General features: G+C 43.1%; 1 protein-coding gene across 2 annotated transcripts in view; it reads right to left on the bottom strand.

Moving 5' to 3' along the window:
• Positions 1–1,680: 1,680 nt before the first annotated feature.
• The window catches only part of LOC124033950 (ras association domain-containing protein 7-like), a 16,327-nt gene continuing 4,640 nt past the window's right edge, over positions 1,681–13,367 (bottom strand). For both annotated transcript variants that reach the window (XM_046346490.1, XM_046346489.1), the window contains exons 2-6: positions 7,282–7,433; positions 6,507–7,163; positions 6,020–6,288; positions 3,019–3,237; positions 1,681–2,928 (exon numbers count right to left, since the gene is read on the bottom strand). In XM_046346490.1, the coding sequence (XP_046202446.1) occupies positions 3,022–3,237; positions 6,020–6,288; positions 6,507–7,163; positions 7,282–7,384 (1,245 nt within the window). In that variant the 5' untranslated portion in view covers positions 7,385–7,433 and the 3' untranslated portion in view covers positions 1,681–2,928; positions 3,019–3,021. The remainder of the gene's footprint in view (positions 2,929–3,018; positions 3,238–6,019; positions 6,289–6,506; positions 7,164–7,281; positions 7,434–13,367) is intronic.

Raw genomic sequence — 13,367 nt, 5'->3', positions numbered from 1 at the left:
CCTGTGTTTAGTTAGGTTAATTGGTTGGGCTTTATTATCCAGCCGGGCCCGACTGCTGGGTGTGCTTGATTATTTTCTGTGTACTATTGTGCACGACTGTAAGTCACGGTGTTCCGTCTATGTGTGTTTTTCTTGACTGTTTAGTTCCCCGTGTTTTGGGGCATTTGTTTGGGTGGCGTCGTTTTCACCAGTGTGGTGAATTAAAAGTATCGCTACCTTGAACTCTCTGTTTCCTGCGCCTGACTTCTTCCTCCACTACACCCCGGGCTTTACATGGACTGTCTCTGAGCTGTACTTTGTCAGCATTGGCTTGTTTAGACATGAATGAATTCTCCGTTTTAGCCCTTTAACTTGGTAAATGAACTGTTGTGGCATCTCATGCTCATTCTGTTTGGTGCACACTAGCTCTTGGAATAGTTACATGTATGTGCAATGTTTTTCCCCCCGATGAGACTGGAGAAACCCCTTGAGGTCCGCTACTGTGATGTCATCCTTATTTATGAGCATGTCCTTGAAGTTTGCTGGCTTTATTATCCTCAGTACACTTCTGACTATCTCTGGATCACTGAAGTTATCTTTGGTGCCTTCTTCCATCTGCAAGCATTGTTGTAGCTTATGTCTGACACATGGTTGCTTATTTGACCCCCCTTTATTATTTATTCTCTGCAGTGTTAGGAAGAGATCTCTTCGGGAGACCACTTTCTCATGTGTCTGGTGTGGTACATTCAGAATGACTGCTACTGTGTGGTGGATAACTATGTGGTGCTGTGTGCCGAGTCTCAACAGGCTGTAGTGTAGAGATCATTTTGAGAGATAATCTGTAGGGTTGTGGTCTCCTGTAACCTGACCTGATCAGGACAGTCATGACACAACCAACAGGTGGCGCCGATCCTGGACGAGCTCCCAAAACTCTGGTACAAGTCCCAGGCATAGAACCACTTAAAACAGATCATAGTTTGTGTTAAACAGGAGAAAAGCTACATTTTGGGTGCGTCACAGACTCACTATGAACAAATACTGCATTTGGAAATTATTTCTGAGGGTTGGAGTGTGTCAATGTCTGTCGGTAAATTTAAAAAAACAAGAAAATTGTACCGTCTGGTTTGTTTAATATAAGGAATTTCATGTATAGCATTTACTTTAACTTTTTACTTTTACTCAAGTATAACAATGTTGTACTTTTTCCACCACAGTACTTAAGTACATTTAAAACCAGATACTGTATATTTAGACCTTTACTCAAGTAACATTTTACTAGATGACAACTTTTTTTCTATTAAGGTATCTTTACTTTTACTCAAGCAAAACAATTTAGTTATTTTTTCACCACTGAGTGTCCGTTAGTTATGAACATTATTATACGCTAAAGTCAATATCGAATATCAAGTTAACTTCACCATAGCGCTTTGGTGATGAAAGGGGCAAGTTACCCACATGACTTTACTATATAAATGTAAAATATGATCAGTAAACAGCTGTGGACCTTTTAGGATAGTCACATCCCTAATGCCCTGTGCTAGTTGGGGATGGTTTTACACTCTTAGAAACATGGTTACTAAAGGGTTCTACTGCTGTCCCCATTGGAGCACACTGTTTTCTAAGAGTTTAGGCCTTCATGAAATATTGCACTCTCAATCAATTAATGTCTGGTTAAATGAATTTTTTTAAATGAAACTGAGAAACATTAAGTAATCTTTATTGCATAGGGAGTACATCTTTAGAAAATTAATATTTCATAAAATATTTTAAAGTTAATAGATACATTAATACTATAATGTTGCATATACTGTATTAAAAGTCAACCAATCCACCAGCCATAGATCTCTCTCTCTCTCTCTCTCACACACACACACACACACACACACACACACACACACACACACACACACACACACACACACACACACACACACACACACACACACACACACACACACACACACACACACACACACACACACACACACACACACACACACACACACACACACACACACACACACACACACACACACAGAGAGAGAGAGAGCTATGTCATACTATACCTGTGAGAACTTTTTGCGAACTAACATTTTCTTCCCATTGAAAATCCTATTTTCCTTAAACCTAACCTTAACCCTAACCTGAACCCCTAACAATAAACCTAAACCTATCCACTAACCCTAAAATGGCCTTCTTGGCAAAATGTCCTCACTTCTCTGAATTTTAGTTTGTTGTGAGGACTTTGATACTCACAAGTATAGAAAAACATGTCCACACGCACACGCACACGCACACACCGTCTTGTACAGCTAACCTTGTGGAGACACAATTCAGTACCATTCAAAATCCTATTTTCCATAACTCCTAACCCTAAACCTGACACTAACCTAACCCGTACTTTTATCCTTACCCTAGCCTTAACCCTAACTCCAATCTTAACCCACAAACCTAACCTTAACCCTAACCTTAAACCTAACCCTAGCTCCTAACCCTAAAACTAACCCTAGAATCTAAACCTTACCCTCAACATAATTCTAACCCTATACCCCCTAGAAATAGCATTTGACCTCATGGGGACTAACAAAATATCCCCAGTTGGGCAACATCTTGTTTGTTTACTAGAATAGTTAAACGCACGCACACACACACACACACACACACACACACACACACACACACACACACACACACACACACACACACACACACACACACACACACACACACACACACACACACACACACACACACACACACACACACACACACACACACACACACACACACACACACACACACACACGGTGCAATTGGAGAGTCATCCAGATGCTCCCAGTCTAAAGAATGTTGACATGTAGTGGAGTCAGCAAGTGACATGTCCGGCTCCGCTTTGTGCTGCAGCCAGCTGTGTAGCTCCTCCCTCAGAGTCCAGGGGGCGTCTTCTGGCTAAAGCCATTTGGGAATAGGTTAGATAGGAATAAATGTGTCAAACAGTTTGGCATGACACAAATGAAACATATTAGCATATTAGCATACCTTCTAGCATACAGTCAGAGTGTCAGTCTGGTCATCCTCCAGTAGTCCTGCTATGCAGAGGTAAGGCGTGGCGATGGGCTGGAGGTGGGCGTGTGTCTGGTCGGGGAGGGGATAGTCTGAGTAAGAGGGGCTAGGGGGAACACCCGTCTGCAGGATGAATTGCTGCAGGTTACACTGCCTCAGCTCCTTGTTTAGCTCCTCCAGCGCCTCACACCTCTCCTGGAGGGCAGAGACAAGATGTCATGTTATTTTAGTGTCAAGCATCAAACAATTTCATGTAAACTTGATTGTTAAAACTTCTTATGGATCAAATCCCATTAGCGGGATCGATTTGACAACATCCGGTGAAATGGCAGAGCGCCAAATTCAAATGAAATTATTGCAAGTATTTAACTTCTTCGAGATAGGGGGTGCTCTTTTAATTTTGGGATAAAAAACGTTCCCGTTTTAAACAAGAAATTTTGTCACGAAAAGATGCTCGACTATGCATGTAATTAAATGAGGGACCAGTCTGAATGAGTGGACCCTGACGTGTCACAGAGTTTTTTCATGCGCAATCCCGAGAGAGTGCATTTCTTGTTTACCTTTTATATTGACAACGTTATTGTCCGGTTGAAATATTATAGATAATTTAGGCTAAAAACAACCTGAGGATTGAATATAAACATCGTTTGATATGTTTCTATGAACTTTACGGATACAATTTCGATTTTTTTGTCTGCCTGTTTTGACTGCATTTGAGCCTGTGGATTACTGAAGAAAACGCGCAAACAAAACAGAGGTTTTTGGATATAAAGAGACTTTATCCAACAAAAGGAACATTTATTGAGTAAATGAATGTCTTCTGAGTGCAACCATATAAAGATAAAAGGATAATGTTCTAATTGTATCTCTATTTCTGAGTTTTGTAACGCTTCTGCTTGGCTTGTTACTGTTTGTAATAATTTGTCAACTGGGCTATGTTCTCAAATAATCGTAAGGTATGCTTTCGCCATAAAGCATTTTCCAAATCTGACACCGTGGTTGGATTCACAAGAAGTTAATCTTTAAACCTATGTAAAACATGTTTCGTTTTCTGAATTTTTATTTATTTATTTCTGTATTTGAATTTGGCACTCTGCAATCTCACTGGATGTTGGCCAGATGGGATGCTAGAGAGGTTAATCCAGCCACCATGTCAGATTTCAAAAAGGCTTTACGGCAAAAGCAAACCATGCTATTATCTGAGGACAGCACCCCATCAAACAAACACATGACAATTATATTTCAACCCGCCAGGAGCGACACAAAACTCAGAAATAACAAGATAATTCATGCCTTACATTTGAAGATCTTCTTCTGTTGGCACTCCATTATGTCCCATAAACATCACAAATAGTCCTTTTGTTAGATTCATTCCTTCGTTACATCCCCAAAATTTCTATTTATTTGGCGCGTTTGATTCAGAAAAACACCAGTTCCAAATCACCCAACATGACTACAAATGATCTAATAAATTACCTGTAATCTTGGTCCAAACATTTCAAAAAACTTTCCTAATCCAACTTTGGGTATTTTAAAAGGTAAATAATTGATAAAATTTAATACGGGATAAACTGTGTTCAATAGAGGATACAATGAGCGAGCGCCAGGTCGCGCGCCACAAACAAATGAGTATACTTAGCTATACTCCCAGAAAGGAAAGGGCTACTTCTTCACTACTCAAAGGAAAAACATCAACCGATTTCTAAAGACTGTTGACATCTAGTGGAAGCAATAGGAACTATTAAAACGGGCTTGCCGTAGAAACCTAATGGAAAATCAGTTCTGTTATACTCACAGACAGTATTCAAACAGTTTTAGAAACTTCAGGGTATGTTCTATCCAAATCTACTAATAATATGCATATCCTAGCTTCTGGGCCTGAGAAGCAGGCAGTTTACTTTGGGAATGCTTTTCATCCGGACGTGAAAATACCGCCCCCTAGCTTAGAGAGGTTATTAATGGGGCAGTACAGTAGTTAAAAACATTATTTTCCTGTGGTTTTATGATATTTCCACGCTATGAGGTCAAAATAACACTTCTGAAAATTCTGATAATGTAGTAGGATGTCATCTGATACTACTCTAGTAATGAGGTTTGTCGCCAAATGGGGGTGGAATAAATGATTCAGGGGAGGATGAGTATCCAAAAAAAACTCATAGGGCTGGACTAAAAAGCATGCTCAATGGAACATTTCCATTCAAATAACGTTTTAGTCCAGGGCTCGGCTTAATCCGTCGGGGAAACCGTCCCATAAGGAAGCGTAGGGAAAGGCAGTTGTTCTATTATTAACACAGGAAGCCTTAGGCAAGTTTCCATCTTTGGGTAGACAACACAGGTGTATTCCACAGGTGTCTTCTCAAGCTCAATAACTCCTCTTTATTGCTCTCCTGCTATTACAGGATACAGTTAACCCCCAGACTGCCGAGTTACACAATGTACTGCCTCTGGGCTTACAGTGTCAGATCCAAATAATAATCCCCAAACAAGTTATATAGAATGTGACGCAACCATCTTTGAACAAAGCTCTTTTATACTGAATATCCTAGGTTGCTTTCACTGGGTCTAGCTCTTGTGAGACGTTTAGCGGTGAGTGGCTTTGTCAGTTCTTCTGTGTCATTGAACACAGTGAAGGGATAATAGTCTGATTGCTACATACACTACATACACACAAAAAAGGTGCTGTCTGGAACCTAAAAGGGTTCTTCGGCAATAGGGGAAACCTTGCCGAAGAGAACTCTTTCTCCAGAGGGTTTGGAACCATTTTTCTAAGAGTGTGGGCTAGTAATCTAACACAATTGGACAGGTTAGAGTTTCCACATAAGAGGGATTTATTGGCGAGACAAGGGAAATGGTTCAACTCCCATTGGGATCTTCATGAAGCAAAATGGATGCCGTAATATACGGCATCCATAAAAGGAACTATAATGTCATCAGATCTCAGGAAAAACTCAGTCAGTGGTTATGTATTAAACTGTACCTGTAACCGTAATTCTGCAGTCTGCAATGCCTTTTTCGTCTCTGTCAATGACATGTCCACCTCTGCCCCCTTCTGAAGCCGATTGTGTAGCTCCTCCCTCAGCGGTCCCAGGGCCTCCTCTGGTTGCGGGGTGCCTGGACGAGAGCTCCGTCTGCGGGCCTCAACACGAAAGTCCTGCCCCAGCCTGGATGAATGGCTCTGGAGGTCCTTGAGCCGGAAGTTGTATTCATCCATAGAGGTGTAGAGTTGGTGCAGATGTCCCTGGATATCTGTACGGCCAATACAAATCTGTGTTAGTGCCTGGATGGTCCTACTGTATATGAGTGTAGGCCTACATATTCCTAGGTTACATACATTATTGCTGCATAAATTACGTGTGCGTAGGAGATGTGTAACATATACTGATATCCTAAAATGTGTTTTCAAAATTGCCCCTGAGGGGATTGATAGGTGTATTGAAGTGACTGGAATTTAATGGAATACATACCCTGCTCCTTGTCCTTCTCTCGCTGCATCTGCTTCTCCCAGTAATCCCCATGCAGCTCTGCCTCGTTCTGTCTCAGCCTTGTCTCTAGCACATCCATTTCCTCTACAAGGCCGGGATTCAGGCCTGGGACAGGAGTTACAGGCCTCCCCATCTCCCACACCTCTGCCTCCCTTTCCAAAGCCACCAGATGGGACTCCAGGTCCTGTAGCATCTCCTGCTGCTGCAGCACCTGCCTGAAGACCTCCTCCTTGGATGGGTCAGACGGGGAGAGTGGGGGAGGGGAGGCGGTGGGGGAGACCAGGGATGGAACAGGTGAGGCCCTGGGCTCTGGTGAGGCTCTTGGACTAGGTGACCAGGCCTTGTTAGCTTTAGTCCTTCTGGGGATTGTAGAAGGACCAAGGTTGAAAGTGAGGGCCTTCTTCGGCTCTCGGCATCTGGAGGGCATGGGTGAAGGGTGCCTGAGTAAAGGGTGGACCCTATCCAGGGTGGGTCTGTTAGGTCCGTCAGTGCTGGAGGGGCCTGTGCGACGCAAGATGAACTGGACCTCGATGGCCAGCTGACCCAGATAAGACAGAGACTCTAAGGGACAGTCATCTGCCACAAGCTGCATCTCTGTGCCTCGTAGCTTCTGGATGAGAACATAGCGACCTGTCTGACCTGTGGAAAAGACACAACAAGACAGGAGTGAGATTGGAGGGAATAAGCTGATAAACTGTGCTCAAAAAGCTCTGAAACGAATGAACAGGAAAGGCAATTACATCAGATAAAGACTGACCAATAGCCTGTGCGAGGGCGATGACCACATCCTGACAGGAAGTCTCCAATGATAGGCCGCACACCACCCTGACCACGCCATCCACCCATACCTTCAGCTCCATCTTGGCCCGTCAATCAAACTCAGAGGAACATGGCCACCACAGCATCCACCTGTGAGAGAGGAGGGCAAATGTCAATATACTGAGTTCAAATAAACTATTTCACAGTACCAAATCAACCTATAACTCCTAGGTGCAAATATGAGGTATTTCAATGGAGGAAATGAGTTTGGTGCGTATTCCCATAACTGGAGCCGAAGACTTCAACAGAAAAACTCTCACATTTCTCTTGTGGGAAAAATGTGACCGCCCAACTCTGAAATCCGACACCTACAGTCCTGTACCGATCATCTGTATTGATGCCTGACCAGAGAAGGGAGAACCGACCAGAGAGTAAGGGGAGGTGAGGGGAGGAGGAGGTGTATTGTGTTCCATTCTCATGGTGTCAATATCCTGGTATGAGCAAAAACCAATTCAATGCGGCTTTGCACCTAAGAATTTGATAGAAAAAAATGGCTTCCTATGCTGTAAACCTAGAGACAGAACGTGATACCTCTTTGGAAGAGGAGGATGAGATAGGAAGAAGAGAGAGAGGAGGACACAGACACCAAGGCAGCCTAAGAATGTTGCTCTTCAAAAGGCCAAGACCTCTCCATCACAGTTGACAACTCCAAGGTGTCCCCCTTCCCAGAGTGCAAAGAGCCTTGGCGTGACCCTGGACAACACCCTGTTGTTCTCTGCAAACATTAAAGCAGGGATTCGTCCTGCAGGTTCATGCTCTACAACTACCATAGAGTACGACCCTACCTCACACAGGAAGCGGCACAGGTCCTAATCCAGGCACTTGTCATCTCCCATCTGGACTTCTGCAACTTGCTGTCGGCTGGGCTCCCCGCTTGTGCCATCAAACCCCTGCAATTTATCCAGAATGCTGCAGCCTGATAGGTGTTCAACCTTCCCAAGTTCTCTCGTGTTGCCCCTCCTCCTCCGCACACTCCACTGGCTTCCTTTCGAAGCTTGCATCCACTCCAAGATCATGGCACTTGCCCACGGAACAGAAAGAGGAACTGCCCCTCCCTCCCTTCAGGCTATGCTCAAACCCTACATCCTAACCCGAGTACTCCGTTCTGCCACCTCCGGTCTCTTGGCCCTCCCACCCATACGGAAGGGCAGCTCCTGCTCAGTCCAGTCAAAGCTCTTCTCTGTCCTGGCACCCAATGGTGGAACAAGGTTTCCCCAAGAGTCCTTGCCCATCTTCTGCAACACCTGAAACCCTACCTCTTCAAAGAGTATTTTAAATAATCCCACAGCACCCATTTCTAACCCCCCCCCACCACTGTACTTACAATGACTGAGATATGTGGTTGTCCCACCTAGCTATCTTAATAATTATGATGAACGCACTAACTCTAAGTCGCTCTGGATAAGAGTGTCTGCTAAACGACAAAGAATTCAATGTAAACAACACTCTGGGTGTTTTTCATTTGAGAAACTTTCATTTCCGAAACCTCTTTGACCCTGTTCACATTTCCTTCACAAATCTAACCATGACTGGATTAGTACTACAAATTATATAAATACATTGGATTTATATAGTACTGTTCTAGGACCCAGAGATGCTTTCAATAGTAGTGAAAACAATATGATGCTATTGCTTAGCCTTCACCTGCGCCGTGATGTAAGATATGTGAAAGGGAGTGAACTAGAACCCCTGAGGGAGGGAACAACTGTCTTGAATGAAATACATCCCTCATACTCCCCTTCCCTCCAAAACATGCCCTGCTTTTCATTCTCTTGAAATCATTCTATCTCTCTCCGAAGCACTGAGGGGGAGACATTTGTTGAAGATTCATACGTTTTTTTGGGGGGGGGGGAGTGATGGTTCTATGTGGAACCATAATGACCCAAAGAACCCTTTGAGCTCTCCAATGGTTCTTAACAGTTCACAAACGGGTTCTTTGCACTTTAAGTGCAAATTCAAATGTAGGGGAGCTGCTCATTCGAATATTTTGGGGCGTGGTTTGCGCACAGTTCTTTTTGTGCATCTGTGAGTGAGAATGCCATTCCAGTTGATCTAATGTGTTGTGGAATGCCTTTTAAGATTATATATGACTGTGGCAGAGTTTCCCAAACTCTGTCCTGGGGACCCCAAGGAATGTTCATTTTGGTTTTTGCCCTAGCACTACACAGCTGATTCAAAGCATGATGAGACTTCATTATTTTAATCAGCTGTGTAGTGCTAGGGCCAAAACCAAAACCCCAGGACCGAGTATGGGAAATCCGGGAATATAGCCAGTGATGGTGTCTTGTGAAAGATTCACGTATGGCCTTGAGAACAGTTGAATAAATCAGGCACAAGAATACAAAACAATGGCTTTTGAAATGGATCAAGAAAGAACATTTAAGATAGAGGAAGGTTCTTTATAGAACCATTCTCCATAAAGCTTCTATAAACAATCATGAACAAGGGATCAATATACAGTTGAAGTCAGAAGTTTACATACACCTTAGCCAAGTACATTTAAACTCAGTTTTCACAATTCCTGACATTTAATCCTAGTAACAATTCCCTGTCTTAGGTCAGTTAGGATCACAATTTTATTTTAAGAATGTGAAAAGTCAGAATAATAGTAGAGAGAATGATTTATTTCAGCTTTGATTTCTTTCATCACATTCCTAGTGGGTCAGAAGTTTACATACACTCAATTAGTATTTGGTAGCATTTCCTTTAAATTGTTTAACTTGGGTCAAATGTTTCGGGTAGTCTTCCACAAGCTTCCCACAATAAGTTGGGTGAATTTTGGCCCATTCCTCCTGACAGAGCTAGTGTAAATGAGTCAGGTTTGTAGGCCTTCTTGCACAGACACGGATTTTCAGTTCTGTCCACACAGTTTCTATGGGATTGAGGTCAGGGCTTTATGATGGCCACTCCAATACTTTGACTGGCCCCCCCAATGGTGGAACAAACTCCCTCACGACGCCAGGACAGCGGAGTCAATCACCACCTTCCGGAGACACCTGAAACCCCACCTCTTTAAGGAATACCTAGGATAGGTTAAGTAATCCCTCTCACCCCACCCCCCCCCTAAGTTTTAGATGCACTATTGTTAAGTGACTGTCCCACTGGATGTCATAAGGTGAATGCACCAATTTGTAAGTCGCTCTGGATAAGAGCGTCTGCTAAATGACTTAAATGTAAATGTAAATGTACTTTGTTGTTCTTAAGCTATTTTTCCACAACTTTGGAAGTATGCTTGGGGTCATTGTCCATTTGGAAGATCCATTTGCGACCAAGCTTTAACTTTCTGACTGATGTCTTGAGATGTTGCTTCAATTTTTCCCCATAATTTTCCTCCCTCAAATTGCCATCTATTTTGTGAAGTGCACCAGTCCCTCACCCCCACAACATGATGCTGCCACCTCTGTGCTTCACGGTTAGGATGGTGTTCTTTGGCTTGGAAGCCTCCCCTTGTTCCTCCAAACATAACAATGGTCATTATGGCCAAACAGTTCTATTTTTGTTTCATCAGACCAGAAGACATTTCTCCAAAAAGTATGATCTTTATCCCCATGTGCAGTTGCAAACCATAGTCTGCCTTTTTTTATGGCTGTTTTGTAGCAGTGGCTTCTTCTTTGCTGAGCGGCCTTTCAGGTTATGTCGATATAGGACTCATTTTTACTGTGGATATAGATACTTTTGTACCTGTTTCCTCCAGCATCTTCACAACGTCCTTTGCTGTTGTTCTGGGATTGAGTTTCACTTTTCGCACCAACGTGCGTTCATTTCTAGGAGACAGAACGCGTCTCCTTTCTGAGCGGTATGACGGCTGCGTGGTCCCATGGTGTTTATAATTGCGTAAACTAAATTCTACGCTGAATGTGGTACCTTCAGGCGTTTGGAAATTGCTCCCAAGGATGAACCAGACTTGTGAAGGTCTACAATTTTTTGTAGGACTTGGCTGATTTCTTTTGATTTTCCCATTATGTCAAGCAAAGAGGCACTGAGTTTGAAGGTAGGCCTTGAAATACATCCACTGGTACACCTCCAATTGACTCGAATGATGTCAATTAGCGTATCAGAAGCTTCTAAAGCCATGTTTTCATTTTCTGGAATTTTCCAAGCTGTTTAAAGACACAGTCAACTTAGTGTATATAAACTTCTGTAATTGTGAATTATAAGTGAAATAACCTATCTGTAAACAATTGTTGGAAAATGTACTTTTGTCATGCACAAAGTAATGTCCTCACCGACTTGCCAAAACTATAGTTTGTTAACAAGAAATTTTGTGGAGAGGTTGAAAGGCGAGTTTTAATGACTCCAACCTAAGTGTATGGAAACTTCAGACTTCAACTGTAGCTCCAGAAAGGGTTGTAACCATAGCGGAACTATATAGGTGCTATATATGCTATATATTGGTGCTATATGGTGAATGGTTCTTTATAGCACCTTAGAAAAAAAATGTAGCACCTTGGGAAATGTTTTTTTAATAGCATAATACAGATGCCCTTCAAAAAAGGGTTCTATATAGCACCACAAATGGTTCCTCTATGGCGACAAGCCAAGGAAACCCTATCTGGTACATCTTTAAATGTGCTTGTAACCAAAATATGTATGGGACATTTCAACATATTCTATTAGTTTGTTTAAAATTTTACATTACGACAAAATACAGTCAGCAGAGGAGAGCCAGTAGTTGTTAGCCCAGATCTCTAACAGACAGTGATAGTGACAGAGTACAGGGTAAATGCAGGATGTAGGTAGGATTTGACTCTCTCACAGGCGCAAGTTTATACTGTTGCAGAAACACACACACACGCACACATACATTATTTTGTTTTTTCTAAATTCTACACTCACAATGTTTGACCAGGGAGGATAGCTCTCTCCTCAGTGAGAGAGATCAAACATGAGAGGGAGAGAGAGAGAGAACATGAGAGAGAGAACATGAAAGGGAGAGAGTGAGAGCACGTGTGTGAGAGAGAGAGCACTTGAGAGAGAGAACATGAAAGTGAGAGAGAGAGAGCACATATGAGAGAGAGCACTTGAGAGAGAGAGAGAACATGAAGGAGAGAGAGAGAGTGAGAAAGAACCTGAGAGAGAGCACATGTGTGAGAGAGAGAATATTTGAGAGAGAGGGAGAGAGAGGACATGAAAGGGAGAGAGAGAGAGCACGTGTGAGAGAGAGCACTTGAGATAGAGAGAGAGAGAGAGAGAGAGAGAGAGAGAGAGAGAGAGAGAGAGAGAGAGAGAGAGAGAGAGAGAGAGAGAGAGAGAGAGAGAGAGAGAGAGAGAGAGAGACAGAGAGATCGAGAGAGAGAGAGAGAGAACATGAAGGAGAGAGAGAGAGAACATGAAGAAGAGAGAGAGAGAGAGAGAGTGAGAAAGAACCTGAGAGAGAGAGCACATGTGAGAGAGAGAGAGAGAGAACATGAAAGGGGAGAGAGAGAGAGAACATGAAAGGGAGAGAGAGAGAGCGAACATGAAAGGGAGAGAGAGAGCACTTGAGAGAGAGAGAGAGAGAGAGAGAGAGAGAGAGAGAGAGAGAGAGAGAGAGAGAGAGAGAGAGAGAGAGAGAGAGAGAGAGAGAGAGAGAGAGAGAGAGAGAGCACGTGTGAGAGAGAGCACTTGAGATAGAGAGAGAGAGAGAGAGAGAGAGAGAGAGAGAGAGAGAGAGAGAGAGAGAGAGAGAGAGAGAGAGAGAGAGAGAGAGAGAGAGAGAGAGAGAGAGAGAGAGAGAACAGAGATCGAGAGAGAGAGAGAGAGAACATGAAGGAGAGAGAGAGAGAACATGAAGAAGAGAGAGAGAGAGAGAGAGTGAGAAAGAACCTGAGAGAGAGAGCACATGTGAGAGAGAGAGAGAGCATTTGAGAGAGAGGGAGAGAGAGAGAACATGAAAGGGAGAGAGAGAACGAGAGAGAAAGAACCTGAGAGAGAGCACATGTGAGAGAGAGAGAAAGAGAGAGAGAGAGAGAACATGAAGGAGAGAGAGAGAACATGAAGAAGAGAGAGAGAGAGTGAGTAAGAAAGAACCTGAGAGAGAGCACA

The sequence above is a fragment of the Oncorhynchus gorbuscha genome, linkage group LG04 (genome assembly GCF_021184085.1).
Source record: "Oncorhynchus gorbuscha isolate QuinsamMale2020 ecotype Even-year linkage group LG04, OgorEven_v1.0, whole genome shotgun sequence".
NCBI lineage: Eukaryota > Metazoa > Chordata > Actinopteri > Salmoniformes > Salmonidae > Oncorhynchus > Oncorhynchus gorbuscha.
Note: the sequence above shows the minus strand (reverse complement) of the source record. Positions and strands in the feature narration are given on the sequence as shown.